The 15,534-nt window shown below is 54.1% G+C and overlaps 1 protein-coding gene across 2 annotated transcripts in view; it reads right to left on the reverse strand.

Annotated features, from left to right (window-relative positions):
- PLXNA4 (plexin A4) overlaps positions 1-15,534 on the reverse strand; it is a 487,488-nt gene that overhangs the window by 76,912 nt on the left and 395,042 nt on the right. For both annotated transcript variants that reach the window (XM_069586982.1, XM_069586983.1), the window contains exons 10-12: positions 8,482-8,682; positions 1,122-1,218; positions 556-746 (exon numbers count right to left, since the gene is read on the reverse strand). In XM_069586982.1, coding sequence (XP_069443083.1) covers positions 556-746; positions 1,122-1,218; positions 8,482-8,682 — 489 coding nt within the window. The remainder of the gene's footprint in view (positions 1-555; positions 747-1,121; positions 1,219-8,481; positions 8,683-15,534) is intronic.

The raw sequence follows: 15,534 nt of genomic DNA on the forward strand, positions 1-15,534 counted from the left end.
TGACCCCAGTATCTGCATCTCTAGCTCTGCCCTGCCCATCACTGCTCCTGGCCGCACTGCCGGTGTCCCGTCCATCCTCCTCACCATGCTCCCAGTCTGTTTCTGTCACCTTACAGCTTAGGTCTCGCTCTGTGCTCACCCTGAAGCCTGTGTTCACTCCGCTCTGACCTCCGCCTCTCCAGGGCTGGCCATGCCCTGGCACCCACGCAGCCTGGGCCCACGGGCTGACTGCTCAATGAGCTGCTGCCGATGAAGCCTCACGGCCTCATCACCGAGACTCCTGGAGACCAGGAAGGGGAGCTGAGGACTGCGAGTCCTTCCTGGCATACGGAGACGCCACAGGACAGCTGAGTTGCGCCCTCTCAGCTCTCGACTTCCTCTGATGTGGGAAGGGGCTCTGAGCCAAGCCTAGAGCTGCTGCAGATTTGTAGGAAAAAGAGGCTGCCCACAGCTAGCTGGGCACCTGGTGGTCACTGGGGTGCCGGCCACCATGCCAGGCACGGCTTTCAGGGCCCAGCCGGGGGGCAGGACAGGGCCCAGAGGAGCACAGCTCACCTCTGTGATGCGGGGGTTCGTGCACTTGCTGTTGGTGCCCGACAGCTCCAGCCACTGGCTCTCGTGGACGGGGCAGTGCTGCCGGAGGGTGCACTGCCCTTGGCTCTGGCACCAGCCGCATTCGAAGTCTGGGTCTGCCTTGAGGCACAGCCCGCAGCTCTCACGCATGGCCCCGCACTTATAGAGGTGAACTGCAGGCAGAGGGCAAGAGGGGCTTGGAGGTGGGGGCAGAGCAGGGGGGAGCCAGGAATGTGGACCGGGAACGCAGTCCTGGCCTCTGTATGGGACATGGGCAGCCTTGTCCCCTCTGCCTTTTGGATGTAAAAAAGGCTTGGGCAGAAGAACATGGCTGGGAGGTGAAGTCTACCCCATAAGCAGGGGCCCAGTTAGCTAGCTGCTCCCTGCCAACCCTGCTCCCTCCACTGCACTCCCAGGAGCTGCCCACCCACTGGAGCAGTCACAGGGCAGTGGGGGTGCTGGGGAGGCGTGGAGGGTGGGCACGGAATGGCACCGCCCTGAATGGGAGCTGCTCCTCCCTGCCCGCCTCCTCGGCCCGCCTTCCGCACCTTTATTCTGAGCCGGGTTGTCAATGTTGAAGTGCCCATTCCACACAACTGTCAGCTCCACCGGCAGGTTGTTGATCTCCATCCCTTCGTAGGAATACTGCGGCCAGGATGGGAAGAAAGGAGAAAGCTGGTCACAGAGATTTCTATGGGGTGAGGCGTGCCCACAAGAGTGCATGGGGCTCAGGACAGACCAAGACTGTGAGCGCGTGTGTGTGTGCACGTGCAAGCACTCTCGAGCACACACACATACACGCACGTGCAAGCAAGGTGGGGATGCCTGTTTCGGGATCAGAGCAGAGGGTCAAGAAGCTAAGCCGGGGAGGAGCCGGGCCTGGGTGGGACACACATTTGGAATGTGGGTTCACGGAGCAGACTACAGGAAGTCTTGGCCACCTTCTCTGGACGCCTGTTCCTGCCAGCTGAGCCTTCCCCTGGATGTTTAGGTGAGAGAGGAGAGATTGCTTCTCACTGGGTGCCCAGGTGGGGAGTTCTGACCTTTAGGTCTTGGTAGGCCCTCGATGTGATTTGGGAACTTTCATTTCTAGGACATGTTCAGGGTAGGTGGGTGCTTTACCAGGGAACTGGCCAAGCCTGGTCAATTCGCAGGCAGGGAGAGAAGGGGAGAAATGGGGAAGAAATGAAGGGGCTGCTCTCTTTAGGGGTGAGTGGCTGGGGGTTAAACAGAGAAGAGGATGGATGAGAGCTCAGAGGTGAGGTGGGAAATGCTAAGGTCATCCTACAGCACAAACCTGGAAATCCGGGTCAAGACACCAGAAGCTCCAAGATCGGGCAGAGGGCCCCAGCCCCGCTGCTGTCTGTTGGATGGGGAGCTGCTCCAGGCCTCTGGGCCCTGTTTCCCCACCCAGCTCTCCTCTAATGTCCCTGCCTCTGCCCCAGACTGGGTCTATCCCAAGGGACTGTGGTGCTAAGGGGGGAGGCGGGGACGTGGAAGGTACAGCCCCCAGCATGCCAGCCCTCATCTGCCTTCTGCCAGCATCCCCTTCTCCATCCCTGGAGAAGGAGGGCAGGCCACAGGAACTTGCTGCCTGCTCAGGGTAGTGCTTCTAATCCTACCTGATGATTTTCTCATTATTCCACTAGATTCTGCCCACCACAGGGGGTGGGATGGGAGATTGAAGCTAAAACAGGTTTTCTGCGGAGGAGGCACTGGGGGTAGGCAATTTGTTGGAAGAGTTCCGTCCAGGGGACTTGGTCTGAAGTTGTGTTTGCAGAGCCAGCAGTCTCTCTTAACGCGGTTTATGTTTGGAGGGCTGGGCCGTGGGGATTGTGGCAGGCAGCTGACGCTCTGTTTCCCTGAGGGGAGGACAGCGCAGAAACTCGGAATGCTCAGGCTGCAGAAGGTCTCGGGGGCCTCTGCTCTGCAGCCTATCTGTGGGGGCTTCTAAAGGAGATGTTATCTTAACCTGGGAAATTGTCCTATATCCCTGAGTGACAGAGCACACTCCATGACGAGGATGCTGTGACCTTGTCGTCATACAGAATCACAAGCAGGGTGAGTGTCCAGCCTTCTTCAGGCTCTACCCTAGCACACCAGGGGTTTTCGCAAACTCTTTGCTGATGATGCCTGGGCCAGGGAGCCACATGCAGTGTCTCTCCCCTGGTGGCGGTGGTTTATACCACCATCCACACTCTTGCATAATCTCTTTCTTGACTGATGACTCCTGGGCCAGGGTCAGAGTTCGGGCTGAGCCGTAGAATAAAGCAAAGCTTCCTACTCCTGCAGGAATAATACTGGAGAATATTTTTGGTCATCCTGTAACTCAGCTGATGACTCATAAGACTTCTGCCTTGCAGGCCAGTAATCAACTCCCCAGAGGTAAAGTGTTTTGCATCTGGGTGGGTCCTTCCAAGTTGCCCTGAGTTTTCTTAAAAAACAAAAAAAGAAAAGGACTGCCTTATCAGAGTCATGGGGGCCTCAGGGCTGGGGAATGAGGTCTACTAAGTGCAGATTCCAGAGCCCTACCCAAACCTGCTAAATTGCAGTCCCTGGAGACAGGAGCGCTTCCAGGGAGGCCCTCTAGCGAGCCTGGTGCTGCTAAAGTTGGAGAATCTAGAGAATCACTGCTCCTCGCTGTCTGCTAGCAGCAGGAAGACAGAGGCCTGCCAAGGGGGATGTGTGTAGGAGAGGAGTCGGGGGTCGGGGAGGCAGAGAACACTTTCCAGACACCCCCTTCCCATTTCCTCCTGTGGCCAAGCTCCTCTGCCTCATCCTTCCTATCCCCCTCCTCTGAGACCCCAGTGGGAGACAGATGGTGAGGACCAGTGTCAGGCCGCCCAGACCTCTAGGAAGGATGCTGGCAGTGCCTAAATCAGCATTGGAGCCAGGTTCCTGCCTCTCAGGTCTAGGTCTGGGTCTGGCCCAGGGGTGTGTTAGCCAATGACCAAGAATACCTTCAGGGCCCTCTGCAGAAGGACCTGAGTTCCGCCAGAGAGCGAGGCAAGACCGACCGCCCATGTGTGCTCGGGAGTGTCTGCATGCACAAATCTCTTCACATGCGTGAGGACGTGAGGAGAGGCCTGTGCGCCTCTGTGCTTTCGACGTGTGTGCGCCTGTGAGCATACATGGGCACACACGTGCACTGCTGTGAAGGGACACCGCAGTGGCGGGACACCGCAGTGGCCGGCTGTGTGAATGCGGGCAGAGGACCTGAGTTTCAGGTTCTCCACGTGAAAAATAGGAATTACACACTGTGCGTACCTCACGGGACTGTCGGGAGGGCTCGAGACAACCGTCCAATGCTCTGGGCAGTACAGTGCCTGTCACAGAGAACGGGCACCCAAATATTACAGTGTATTTGAATCTGTGTGGGTACACTGAAGGGTGCTGTGTAAGAACATACCTGTGATCCCTGAGTTTATGTTCATGTGGAATAATAGCAGTGCCTATTGAGTGTTTATGTGCCAGACACTCAGTACATATGGAGACATATGCAGATGAGAACACTCACGTGTTCAGACGTGTATGTGTGTGTGCGTGTGTGTGTGTGTATGTGCACACATTTTCTTTTTGAAGTAAATAGAAATTACAAGGCTTTAAGGATCAGAAGTTGTGGGCATTGCTTCCTCTTTCTCCTCCCCTTCCTGAGACCTCAATTCTGAAATATTAACAGAAATCATTAACCGCCGTGTTCCCCACCACCCTCTAGGTCTCCAGGGAAGTCACTTTGCTTCCTGGAGATGCCCTCTCTCCCCTTTGACCTTTATCCTTCTGGAGGCAGCCTGCTGGGGAGCCTGGACCACTGGTTCCCATCCCCCAACACCCCCCACCTCCACTCCACTTAGCATTTATATAGCTCTGTGTAATCAGTGGGCAGTTAATCTGCACAAAGCCCAGAGCTGAAGGAAAAGTGTTTCAGGCTCCCAGGGGCCAGGAGGTTAAGTGTCTCAATCAAGGTCTGGCTCACCATGGCCCAGCTCACAGATGACGTTACTCACTCCCTGTGAACCTCAGTTTCCCGACCTTCTAAAAGCAAAGAGAGGACCTCTGTATAATTTGGACATTCTTCCTGCCAGCCATTCCCCTGTCTGAGATATTTTGGTGGAAAGTTCTATCAATTCTATCACCAACATAAGATGCCAGGGCTTCCCAGGTGGTGCTAGTGGTAAAGAACCTGCCTGCCAATGCAGGAGTCACAGGAGACAGGGGTTCGATCCCTGGGTTGGGAAGATCCCCTGGAGGACGGCATGGCAACCCACTCCAGTATTCTTGCCTGGAGAATCCCATGGACAGAGGAGCCTAGAGGGCTACAGTCCAGGGTCACAAAGAGCCGGACATGACTGAAGCAATTCAGCACGCATGCAAACGCATATGTGTTGCGTCCATCTCCAGGACCTCAGAGGCTCAGCAGACACACTCCCAGCTGTGTTCCAGTAAAGCAGGAAGCGGGAACATGTCTCCGCCCCCCATCAGTCTCCCCATCCTTGTTCTGCACGCAGTAAACTGGGGCACCACAAGAAGTTGTGAGGCTCCCCGTGGGCGGTTGGAAGCTGGGCCTTACGTCTGCAGTGCAGCCAGCCTTCCACCCCTCTGCGGCCCACTGACTATCGTGATGGCCGGTGACTGCAGGGCGGGACTGGGCACTATTCTTAGCAGCACTTGACATTTCTGGAGCCATAGTCTAAAGGAGGCCTCAAACACCCATAGTTGCTCCCTCCTCCCCCTGTTGCCTGCGGGCTGCCCTGATTTTCCGCCTACAGGCCCCCGAGGGCTACAGTGATTGGCCCAGGCCTGTCCCCACATAGTGGGCTGGAAGTGAGCTGCCTGCCTACCAGCCCTGGGCTTACCCTGTGCAAAATGTTCCCATGTCTCTCTTTTCCATCTCTCCTCTTCTGCTCTCCTCTGAGACCTCTTGGTCACCCTCCTGTCTCTGCCATCAGAAACCAGGGGTGTGGGGGCAGGGGCTGGTTTCTCTGTTAGAACCTTCTGTCCTCCTGCCCCTATTCCAGAGAGCTCATTTAGGAAACAAAACAACAGTGGCTCGTCTTCCACCATCCTCTCTGAGGCAGAGCAGACCCTTCTATAAAGTGCTCAGTTGCTGGTTTTGGCCTAACCTTTGATGAGAGGTGTGTTACAAGACTGGGTTTAAGTTCTAAATTGGCTATGACTTGCTGTGTGATCTCAGGCAGGTCACCTGCCCTCTCTGGACTTTGGAGATCCCCTCCCCGCCTCGGTCACAGGATCAAGGAAATACTCAGGTCTCTTCCTGCCCTGATGATAACGTTGTTTTCTATTACAATGGTAAGGGAGGCTTGCCACTGACAATGACCCCAGTTTTTTTTTTTTAAGGAAGTCACTTGACAGTAAGCACCACCTTGGCCCAGATGGCATTTCAACTGGGATCCCACTGATCCCCCTGAAAAGAGAGGCTCCTGATAAGCCTTCCTAAACTGCGTGATTCCAGCAGGTCCTGGACCCTCCTAGAACTCACTCCTTGTGGGGTACACCTCCTGTTGCCTCAGTTTCTAAGACTTTAAAATGGCAGAGAAACAAATGCTCCCATTACCTTCCTCACTAGGGTGTGGAAGTGAAAAAGGCAGGAGGAAAAAGGCTATTTTGGGAGCAGGGCCTTGGAGGCACTGATACTGTCCATGGGTGGGGAGGCCTCCGGAAGATCCCCAAGTCCAGGGGCCCAGAGGTCAGCGCAGGCCCTCCCCCACTCCTGAGGGTCAGGAGCTTAAAAGTCACCTCCTCTCCTTGGCCGTCAGAGCCTTGGGCTCAAGGCCTCCAGCCCCAGTGTCACACTTCTACCACGGATCCGGTGTCTCCAGACTCCTGGAGACAGATTCGCAGATGCCTGAGCCCGCGTACCCTGGAGGCTGGCTGATTGGGCGGGACTCCGTGGACTGGGACTTTCGGGGACTGGAAGCAGATTTGACCATCATGCCCTGGGGTATCAGGCTCTAGGATGAGAAATTCCCACATAAGCAGCTGAGTGACCTGTGATTTCTTAGCTCCCAAAAATTCAACATCAGACCAGCAGGTGCCCACGCTGGGGGTCAGCAGTGCCTTTCCTTATCCCACTGGTACCAGCCAGCACTAGGGACTCAGAGGGGGCACCACAGAGGAGGAGACCTGGCCCCGACCTGCCTGGCTATTACCTGGGGTAGCTTCCTGTATTCCACAGACTCAGCCTAGCACAAGGCCCTGAAGCCCAGGGACTCAGAGGCCACAGACTCTGTCCTCCATCCTGACGCCTCTGGGGCCCAGATCCCTGGGGCAGCTTCTCTGAGGACACAAGCCTGTTTCCTCTAAAGCCTGAAATCCCTGCAAACCTATTTCTGGGTCAAATGTGGGACTCAGGCTTACTTTTCCCATGGGACGTCCTCATCTGGGGAGAACCATTTGAGCTGGACCCTGGGGGGCCTGCTCAGCCCTGGTCTGCTCGGCCTCAGGATTCATGAGAAAGCAGGAGGCATTTAGTATCCCTTGCAGGTTTATTCGGGGTGCTGCAGAAGTCTGCAACACAGCCTGGCCACTGGGGAGGAGGGAGACGCGGACATGAGAGAGGTGGGCACACATCTGGGGTTTCAGAGGTTGGGAGGTTGAGTGCCAGGAGTTGCTAAATGATAAGCAACCCTGGGCCAGCATGTTCACCCCTCGGAGCTCCATTCGCCCCTAGCCTGCTTCCTGCAGGAAGAGCGGGGTGCCTCGGGAAGTGCTTTGTCAGGGGCTCTCCTGGTCCCACATCACATCCTTAATTACAATCATCACCTGTAAGTACCCAGAAGCAATGGCATGAATGACAGCAGGCAGTGCGGTAGAGGAGGGGACCCCTGTGCCCAGGTCTAGCCCGGCTAATCACTAGCTGTGTGACCTTGAGCAAGGGTGGGCTGGCACTGGGGCCTCTGGGGACCAGAAGCAGATATGACCGTCAAGCCCTGATGGGTTACCCTGAAGTGAATGGAGCCTAAGGGTCAGCTTTAGGGCCCTGAACGAGCCTGCACAGACCATCCTAAGGCCTGCCTGTGTATCTCATTTGAATTGATGTATTTCATTCTTGAAGAAGGTCCCCCAAATTGTGTAACTCTCAGCCACACAAACCCAATCCGGCCCTTTCTTCTGGACCTCTAGTTTCTCTTCTGTACCATGAAGAAGAAAGTAGGTCTCATATAACTTGAAAATGTTACAAGCGTTTAAGCCTACTGTTTGTCTCTGAGCATCCGGGTTCATAGAAGTAGCCCAGAAAGAGCAGGTCAAAGGCTATTGGGGAACCTGGCAGACAAGCAGGGGGTGCTCCATTAGGGCACACCGTGTGGTGGCCAGGGACCAGGCAAAGGCTGTTGGCAGTAGGGGGCAGCTGAGCCATAGTTGATCCAGCACGGATTTATGTGCATTTCTAAATACTGGGCAGGGTTCATGTGGATCTCCGCGGCATAGCCCCGGCCAGCTCCCTCCTGTTCCAGCATCTTTGTGGATGCTGGCCTGGCTCAGAAGCCTCATGTGCTGGGAAATAGCCTCTGTGTGAGTGTAAAGGCTGATGGGGGTGGCCTTTGTGAGCTCAGATGAGACCCTCAGGTCAGCCCTGGTAGGAAGTCTGGGCCCAGAGTTTCCAGAGCTCCTCTCAGGAAGGAAGACGGAGCCCTGCAAACACATCTAAGCCCACGGACGGTGTTTAGCAGGCCCACGGCTGGCCCAGCCCCTCGGGTCACCACGACAGGGTCACACCTGCAGGCAAAGGCATGGTGAGCTTGGCTGGGCCGGCGGGGTTGGCGGAAGCGGTGGGAGGGGAGCTGAACAGCTCTGCTGGTGTTGAGGGCAGTCCTGCCCTGCTGAGCTGACAGGCCAGGAGAGAGAGGCGGGCGGGGGTGGGCACAGGGGCCAGTGCGCCCGGGCACTCACGGAGGTGTTCTGGCACTGCACGCTGGAGCTGTTGAAGCGCAGGGCGGGCACCCTCTGCTCACTGCCCTGGATGTTGAGGACGCACTCGTAGCCGCGCTGCCCTGACTGCGGCTGCGGGAGGTTCTTGGCCTTGAGGGTGATGGGCTTGATCACCTCCACGGGCACCAGGATCTTGTCCACGCGCAGCAGCTGGGGGCAGTCCTGTGGATAGACAGGGAGGCTCAGCTAGGGTACAGGAAGCCCAAGGGGCAGAAGCCCCTGACATCACCCAGATGGTCCACATCATCTCACCCTTCCCAGGGGCTCCCCACACGGTGCCCTCTGCACTGCTGCCCACCCCCAGCCCCCAGCAGACAGGCAAGGGGACTCAGCACCCCATGTCCCGAGTCCTTGAGGCACTCCCCATGGAGGTCAACCCCCTACCCCACCCTCGCCAGCCCCTGTGGTCCAGACTCCCAGTGGTCCCCTCTCAAGGGTCGGGGTTCTACCCTGGCAGACAGAACTCTGCTGGCTGGGGGTCCTGTCTCATTTTGGGCTGCCAACCCCTTTCCCTTGGTTTCAGGCTGCCAAGCACAGGGACAAAAGGACCCATGCCAGCAGCCCCATAGTGACTCCAAAGCCCGGGACTGAGGCTCTAAAACGTCAGTCTGGACCACGGCCCAGGTGAGTTTGAGAGGACCTTCCAGAGATGGGCTGAGTCTGGCATTTGGGGATGTTCTGGAATGAGCCCCAGAGGCCTTTGAAATCCAGAAGCTTCTGCCTGACCCCAGGGAAGTGCCCCTTGGCAGACACACACTGAGCTTCCTCTGATGGGGCAAGCTGCTGATTTGTGAGCACATTTGGCGATGGAGGAGGTGGATCACTGGGCCCCCTTTCACTGGGCAATCAGCTCTGTCCAGAGAGGGCTGGAGGCAGAAAGGGGTCAAGTAAGAAGTATGGCGCTCTGCCCAGCTAGGAGGTGGGCGCTAGCATGTGGCTGGATTCTCAGGATCTGGGTGGAAGAGAGCCTTGGCCTGGGCAAAAGTGAGGTCCCAGGTCAGGTGGGTTTTACCGTCCCTAGATTCCTCCCAGCGTGATACTCTTTGGCGCAGGCCCACCAGACAGATGGCTCTGGGCAGGTCAATGGTCAAAGCACGGCTCATACATCCTTTGTAAGGATACTGCCCCACGGGCTCACTGCAGACTCTCAGATCCCCAACCTCAGCCCTCTTCCCCAGTAAAGTAAGGCAAGAAAGAGGCCAAGGGAAGGTCTGAGACCCTGATGGGAGGGGTCCCAGGCAATCAGGCACCCAGGAGCTGTATCCCCTAGGTCTGAAAGACATGGGCCCCTCTGTCATTGACAACTGGAGGGGAAGAGCTCTAGAGCCACTGAGCTTCTGACAAGCCACGGAAGCCCGACCACATTGCACATCCGTCCCCACTTGAGACTCAACTTGCTTATCTGTCAAGTGGGTGGAATCCAAGGACCCATTTGGCTCTAACCAGTCCTGATTCCATGATTAGGGTGGTCTCACCTCCATCCTTTCCCATGACCCTAGAGCCTTGCCTTAGGGGAGCACCCCAGGACCCATTAAACAAAGCCCCTCCTTTCTTCCAGGGTATCCACGCCTTTAACCCGAAGAGAGGCCAGACCAGGAGCAGCAGACACAGCTATCCACGTCTGAGTTTGCATCCAAGAGAACTGGAAGCAGGGTCTCCAAGAAATACCTGATGCCCACACTCACAGCAGCATCCTTCACAACAGCCAAAAGGTGGAAACAACGGAGGTGCCATCGTAGATGAATGGGTAAGCAAAATGATATATGGACATGCAATGGAATATGATTCAGCCTTAAAGGGAAGGGAATTTAAACACACTCTAAGTCATGGGTGAATCTTGAAAACTTTCTGCCAAGTGAAACAAGCCGATCACTATGGACAAACACTACCCAGGGTAGTCACCTGCATAGAGACAGAAGATGGAACAGGAGTTTCAGGGGGAGTTAGTGTTTAATGGGTGCACAGTTTCAGTTGGGAAAGATGAATAAAGTTCTGGAGATGGATGGTGGTCATGGCTACACAACAGCGTGAATGCACTTACCGCCGCTAAACTGTTCACTTAAAATTGGCTAAGATAGCAAATTTTATGATATGTGTATTTTGACCCAGTTTTAACTAAGTAAAACAGAGAGGAGAGCAGGAGCGGAGAAGGGATGGAGCCTGAACCCTGCTTGTGGCCTTGAGGCTCAAGAGCATGTGGGTCTCCAGGACCTTGAGGTCCCACGTGGATCGAGGGTCTTAAAGGTCCATCCTGAGCCCTTACCTCTGCTGCTATCTCAGCCCCTCTGCTCGGGCAACATGAGAACTTGGGACACAAGACGAATGATTTTGTGAAAAGGATGAAGCTTGGGCTGGAGTGGGAGATGTGTGATGCTGGGAACTCAGGAGAGAAGACTGATGCCAAGTGGGGACTTGTGAGCCCGAGTGGTTGGGCCCTTCCTGACTCCACTCTTCCCTCCTCCCTGAGACCGTGGCAGTGCTCCCTCTCCAAAAGCGGCACAAGCCTGACCTTGCCCCCTGCTACTGCAAGGAGATCCAACCGGTCTACCCTAAAGGAAATCAGTCCTGAATATTCATTGGAAGGACTGATGCTGATGTTGAAACTCCAATACTTTGGCCACCTGACGCGAAGAATTGACTCACTAGAAAAGACCCTGATGCTGGGAAAGATTGAAGCCAGGAGGAGAAGGGGATGACAGAGGATGAGATGGTTGGATGGCATCACCAACTCAATGGACATGAGTTTGAGTAAGCTCCAGGAGTAGGTGATGGACAGGGAAGCCTGGCGTGCTGCAGTCCGTGGAGTCGCAGTTGGACACAACTTCATGGCTGAACTGAACTGATACCCACATTTGCCCGAGGAGCCGCGTCTAGGGTTGTATTTGGATTAAGAGGAGTAGAGTTGGGATTTCTCATCTCCAAGTCCTACAGGAAAATATGGCAGCTCAAGAACAATACAGCAAGGGTGTCTGAATCTCAGAGTCTTCTGTCAGCCCAAGGATCCCTTCTATTTTGCACAAGATAAACCAAGGCAGGGAGAGGAAAAATAACGGCTCAATGTCAGCAGATGCACTGGCAGCTGAAGAACTCAGATGCTGCCCTGCTATCTTCCCTCCTCTTAATGAAAGAGGCAAGTTCTCCCTGGCAGACAGGACCACCTTAGGATGGGGTGGTGGGTCAGAAAGATTCCCCCAGAGAGGAGTTTAGGGCTAGGGGCCTTCGAGACCCTCCTGTGGTGAGCCGGATCCTCACCTGGGGGCTGGACCTGTTCTGGTTTGGGATGGAAGTTAAGCCTCTCTCTCTTCCCCTGTAAGATTCTCTCTGAGATTTGTTCTTTAATGAGTCCTCCTTGCCGGTGGCCCCATAAAGGCCTATTTTGCATATAAAAAGGTTGGCAGCTCTGAGACTAAGTTCATTAATAATAATTGGAGAGAGTCAGGGCTGGGCTGGGCCCGTTTTCCTCTGGTGGGGCTACTGATTGACCACAGTGTCCCTCCTAATTGAAAGTAAAATGGCAATTTCTCCCCAGGCAACAAGGCATGGGGGGACCACTGTCCCACGGCTGCCTCCTCCTCACACCCCAGACCCTGCCTAGCCTCGTGCTGAGATCCCAGATACAACACCACCTCTGAGTCCGCTCAGGGGAAATTTCAGAGCAACTTCCACATTTCTCCGTGAAACATTTCTCTGAGGCCCTGTCCCCTAGCACTCCAGCCACGGTCCTCGCCTTTGAGCTTTCTTAACTAGAAAGAACCTGGTTTGGGAATTCTGTACAAGTGCAAGTCTGTCTTCTTCCTCTTGCTAATTTCAGTCTGAACAGTGCATGGCTTCCCTACCCATGGGGATTAAAAACCCGTCCCCGGAGGGTCATTTGAGGGGAGTCCATGAACTACCTTGTGTAATACGTCTGGCACAGAGGAGCAAGTGCTCAAATTAAAAAGTTGGATCTTTCCTCGTTCGTCCCTCTTGGCTCAGGCTGCACTGGTCTCTCAGCCACTCCCTTTCCTAAGGCTCTTTCTCCCCTGCTCCCGCCTCACCTCTGTTCTTTTCTTCTTTTCAATGAACTCTCATCAATTCCCGGCCTATTCACCACTTCTTGACTTCAGAGCCGACAATTTCAACAGCTCCAAGTGCCCTAACACAAGGCAGACAGGTAGAGAGGTCCCAGCTCTCTCCACTGCTCATCTAACGGCTGTCCCCTCTTCCAGAAGGTTCTGTGTGCTCTGAGAGAGGACCTCGGCTAGCCAACCACATGGCTTTGGACAAGTTCCCAAACCCTCTGCGTCTCCTTACCCATAAAATGAAGAGGCTGGTTTAGATTCAGTGAATTGTATGGTCCCAGTTCTATTATCAACCCGGTATATGATCTGGGACACATCCTCATATCACCTTTCTGAGACTCAGTTTTCCCATCTCTAAAATGGGGGTAAACAATACTTGTTCAAGTAGCTCACAGTGTGGTATTCAAAATATTGACCACTGCATGCTGGAAGGCAGGGGGGAGTACCTTGTGGGGGAGGTTGGTCTCCTGGAAGTGCCATTTACCTATTAAGAGGGAAGTATTTTAATAACTGATATACTGAGAGTGAGATGGTTGGATGGCATCATTGACTCAATGGACATGAGTTTGAGCAAACTCCAGGAGATAGAGAAGGACAGGGAAGGCTGGCATGCTGCAGTCTGTGGAGTCGCAAAGAGTCGGACATGACTGAGTGACTGGACAAAAACAATAATATTGCAACCTGGCATAGTCATACCAGCGGACACGGCTCTGATAGGCAGTGTGTGATCCTGTTACTCTAGCTCACACAATTAACACGGTGCAAGGAGTACAAGGCTTCACCCCATAACCCACTGTTTCCATCACCTTACACACATTTTGCCACCTTGTTTCGAAGCACAACACATATGATCACCCCCATGTCCATGAGCAAGAAATTAAGACCAGTTACCTCACTCAGTCCCCACAATGACCACGAACAAGACACTCCCATCATCATCTTATTTTATCCCCACATGATGACCAAACCCCCTTACAATTGAATCCCTTAAAAACATTCTGCCCCTCTTTTTCCAAAGAAGATATTTCTTTAAACAGTCATTTGAAAGGGCCAGCTCCTGGAGAGCAGAAAATACCTGCATTTAGCAAGACTATTTGGAGACTCCTGTCTATATTAAGAGCCAGATTCCTGGGGAGGCTGTTTTGCCCATGGCTACATTCTGCAGTTCTAAGAATAAGCTGAGGGTGGGGAGAAGGGTGCCTTGAAGTGCAAGAATATCTTTAAGGTCTTGGCTTTCAGGAAGAGGCTCCGGTGGACTCCAGGTCCACCATCTAGCCTTGTGCATGTTTTATTTTCCACTTTTCCACTGAAATGCACACGGAAGTAAAGACAGCATGACCAGTTACGGGGCAGCGTCAACCCCAAGCCAACACGTGAGGGCAAAAAACACGCCTTTCTGTCTACCAAGTCCAGCATGTCATTGGCTGCGTTATACAGAGGTTTCATTGCACATTTAAATAATTGAACAAGGACGTAGAGAGTGTTGCCCAGCTGGGAGAGGAAAGTCTGCCTCCAGGGCTGGTGGTGCCTGGGGAGAGGGTGGTGGTAGGCTGTGGATTTACAGCCCCTAGTGTGTTTACAAGATGAGGGCTCTAATTCTCTCAGCCTTTACTGCGAGACTAGGGGGATGTGATGTTCTGGGGTGGGAGAGGGGGAGCTGGGAGGGGGCAGCATGGAAGGGTGGCTAAGGAATAAGTAATTTGCAGGTCACCCCTCCCCCCATGTCACCTCACCTGTCATCAATTCCAAAGCCAAGTCAGCCCCAGCCTCAACCCCCAAATTTATACTCACTTTCTCAGACCCAGGGTGCCCAATACAAAAATGCAATGCACATATATTTTCTTCACTGTTTCCCAAGTTTATAATGCCATTAGCGTGATCTACGACGGGCCGGTTTATGGAGGGAGCCAAGTTATAATACAAAAAGGAAATACCCATAAACTTAAGCAGGGGGAGGGGCAGATGAGATTGATGGAAAGTGCAATTGAGTGGAGAAATGGCAACCCAGTAATAGAAACCTGAAGAGGGGCAGAGGCACAGGGGCGAGCAAGTTCTGGAGATGGGTTTGGCTTTGTTTTCTCAAAGGAGGGTGAAAGGCATGGCAAGGGTGTTTTCGTTTCCTTGAGTTGGGTCTCAGGAATAGTTCCTTTGCAAAAAGAGGAGCAGAGTCACCGACAAGGTGACCTGAGCTTCTTCAAGTCCTGCTGGGGGACAGGCCCTTGGCCTGCCTTATCTCTGGGCATAGGGCTGATTTCAGCAGCCTGTCCCAGGCCTGGACTTTCCTTGCCTTACTAGTTCTGCAGTCCCGGGGAGGACTGACCTTGGGATCTGCAGGTTTCCCAATACCTGTCCTGGCAATGGATTCATCTCAGTGCTATCAGGGTGGGAGGGGACTTGGAGAGAGGCTTTCAAGCACAGTTTTGGAAATCAGATAGAATTCATTTTGCCTCTTCTGATCTCACAGCGGTTCTCTGGAGAAAGGCTCTGGTTGAACTTCAGGAAGAGAGGGACTGCAGGAAGCTCCTCTAGGAGCTCAGCCAGGCTGGAGCCCAAACAACACAGCATCAACTGTAGCTGACTCTGTCATTCAGTTTAGATGAGAAATAACAGCAAAATAGTCCTTCGAGGATAAATTCTTCTCAATTCATGTGCTTTCCCATGGAAGTTCGCCTCTGTTCCTCAAGAATCGTAGTTATTAAGTGCGTGGGCTTGATGGGGGGCTCAGGTCACCTAGCAGAGGATTCCAAATCCACTTGGAGGCCAGTGGCCCCTCCCTCCTTGGTGAAGGCGAGAGCATGGCCTTGTTGGTAGCTGCCCCGTTGAAAGGCCATTCCAGTGGGAAGCCAGGAGTCTCAGCTGCTACTGGAAGGACAAGACTGAAAACTCTGTGATCCCCCTTGAGCTTTCCCTCATCTTCCTCTTCCTATTCTTGTCGGTACCTGGGATCTGGCAG

This window comes from Ovis canadensis, chromosome 4 (assembly GCF_042477335.2).
Source record: "Ovis canadensis isolate MfBH-ARS-UI-01 breed Bighorn chromosome 4, ARS-UI_OviCan_v2, whole genome shotgun sequence".
In the NCBI taxonomy this organism is placed as follows: Eukaryota; Metazoa; Chordata; class Mammalia; order Artiodactyla; family Bovidae; genus Ovis; species Ovis canadensis.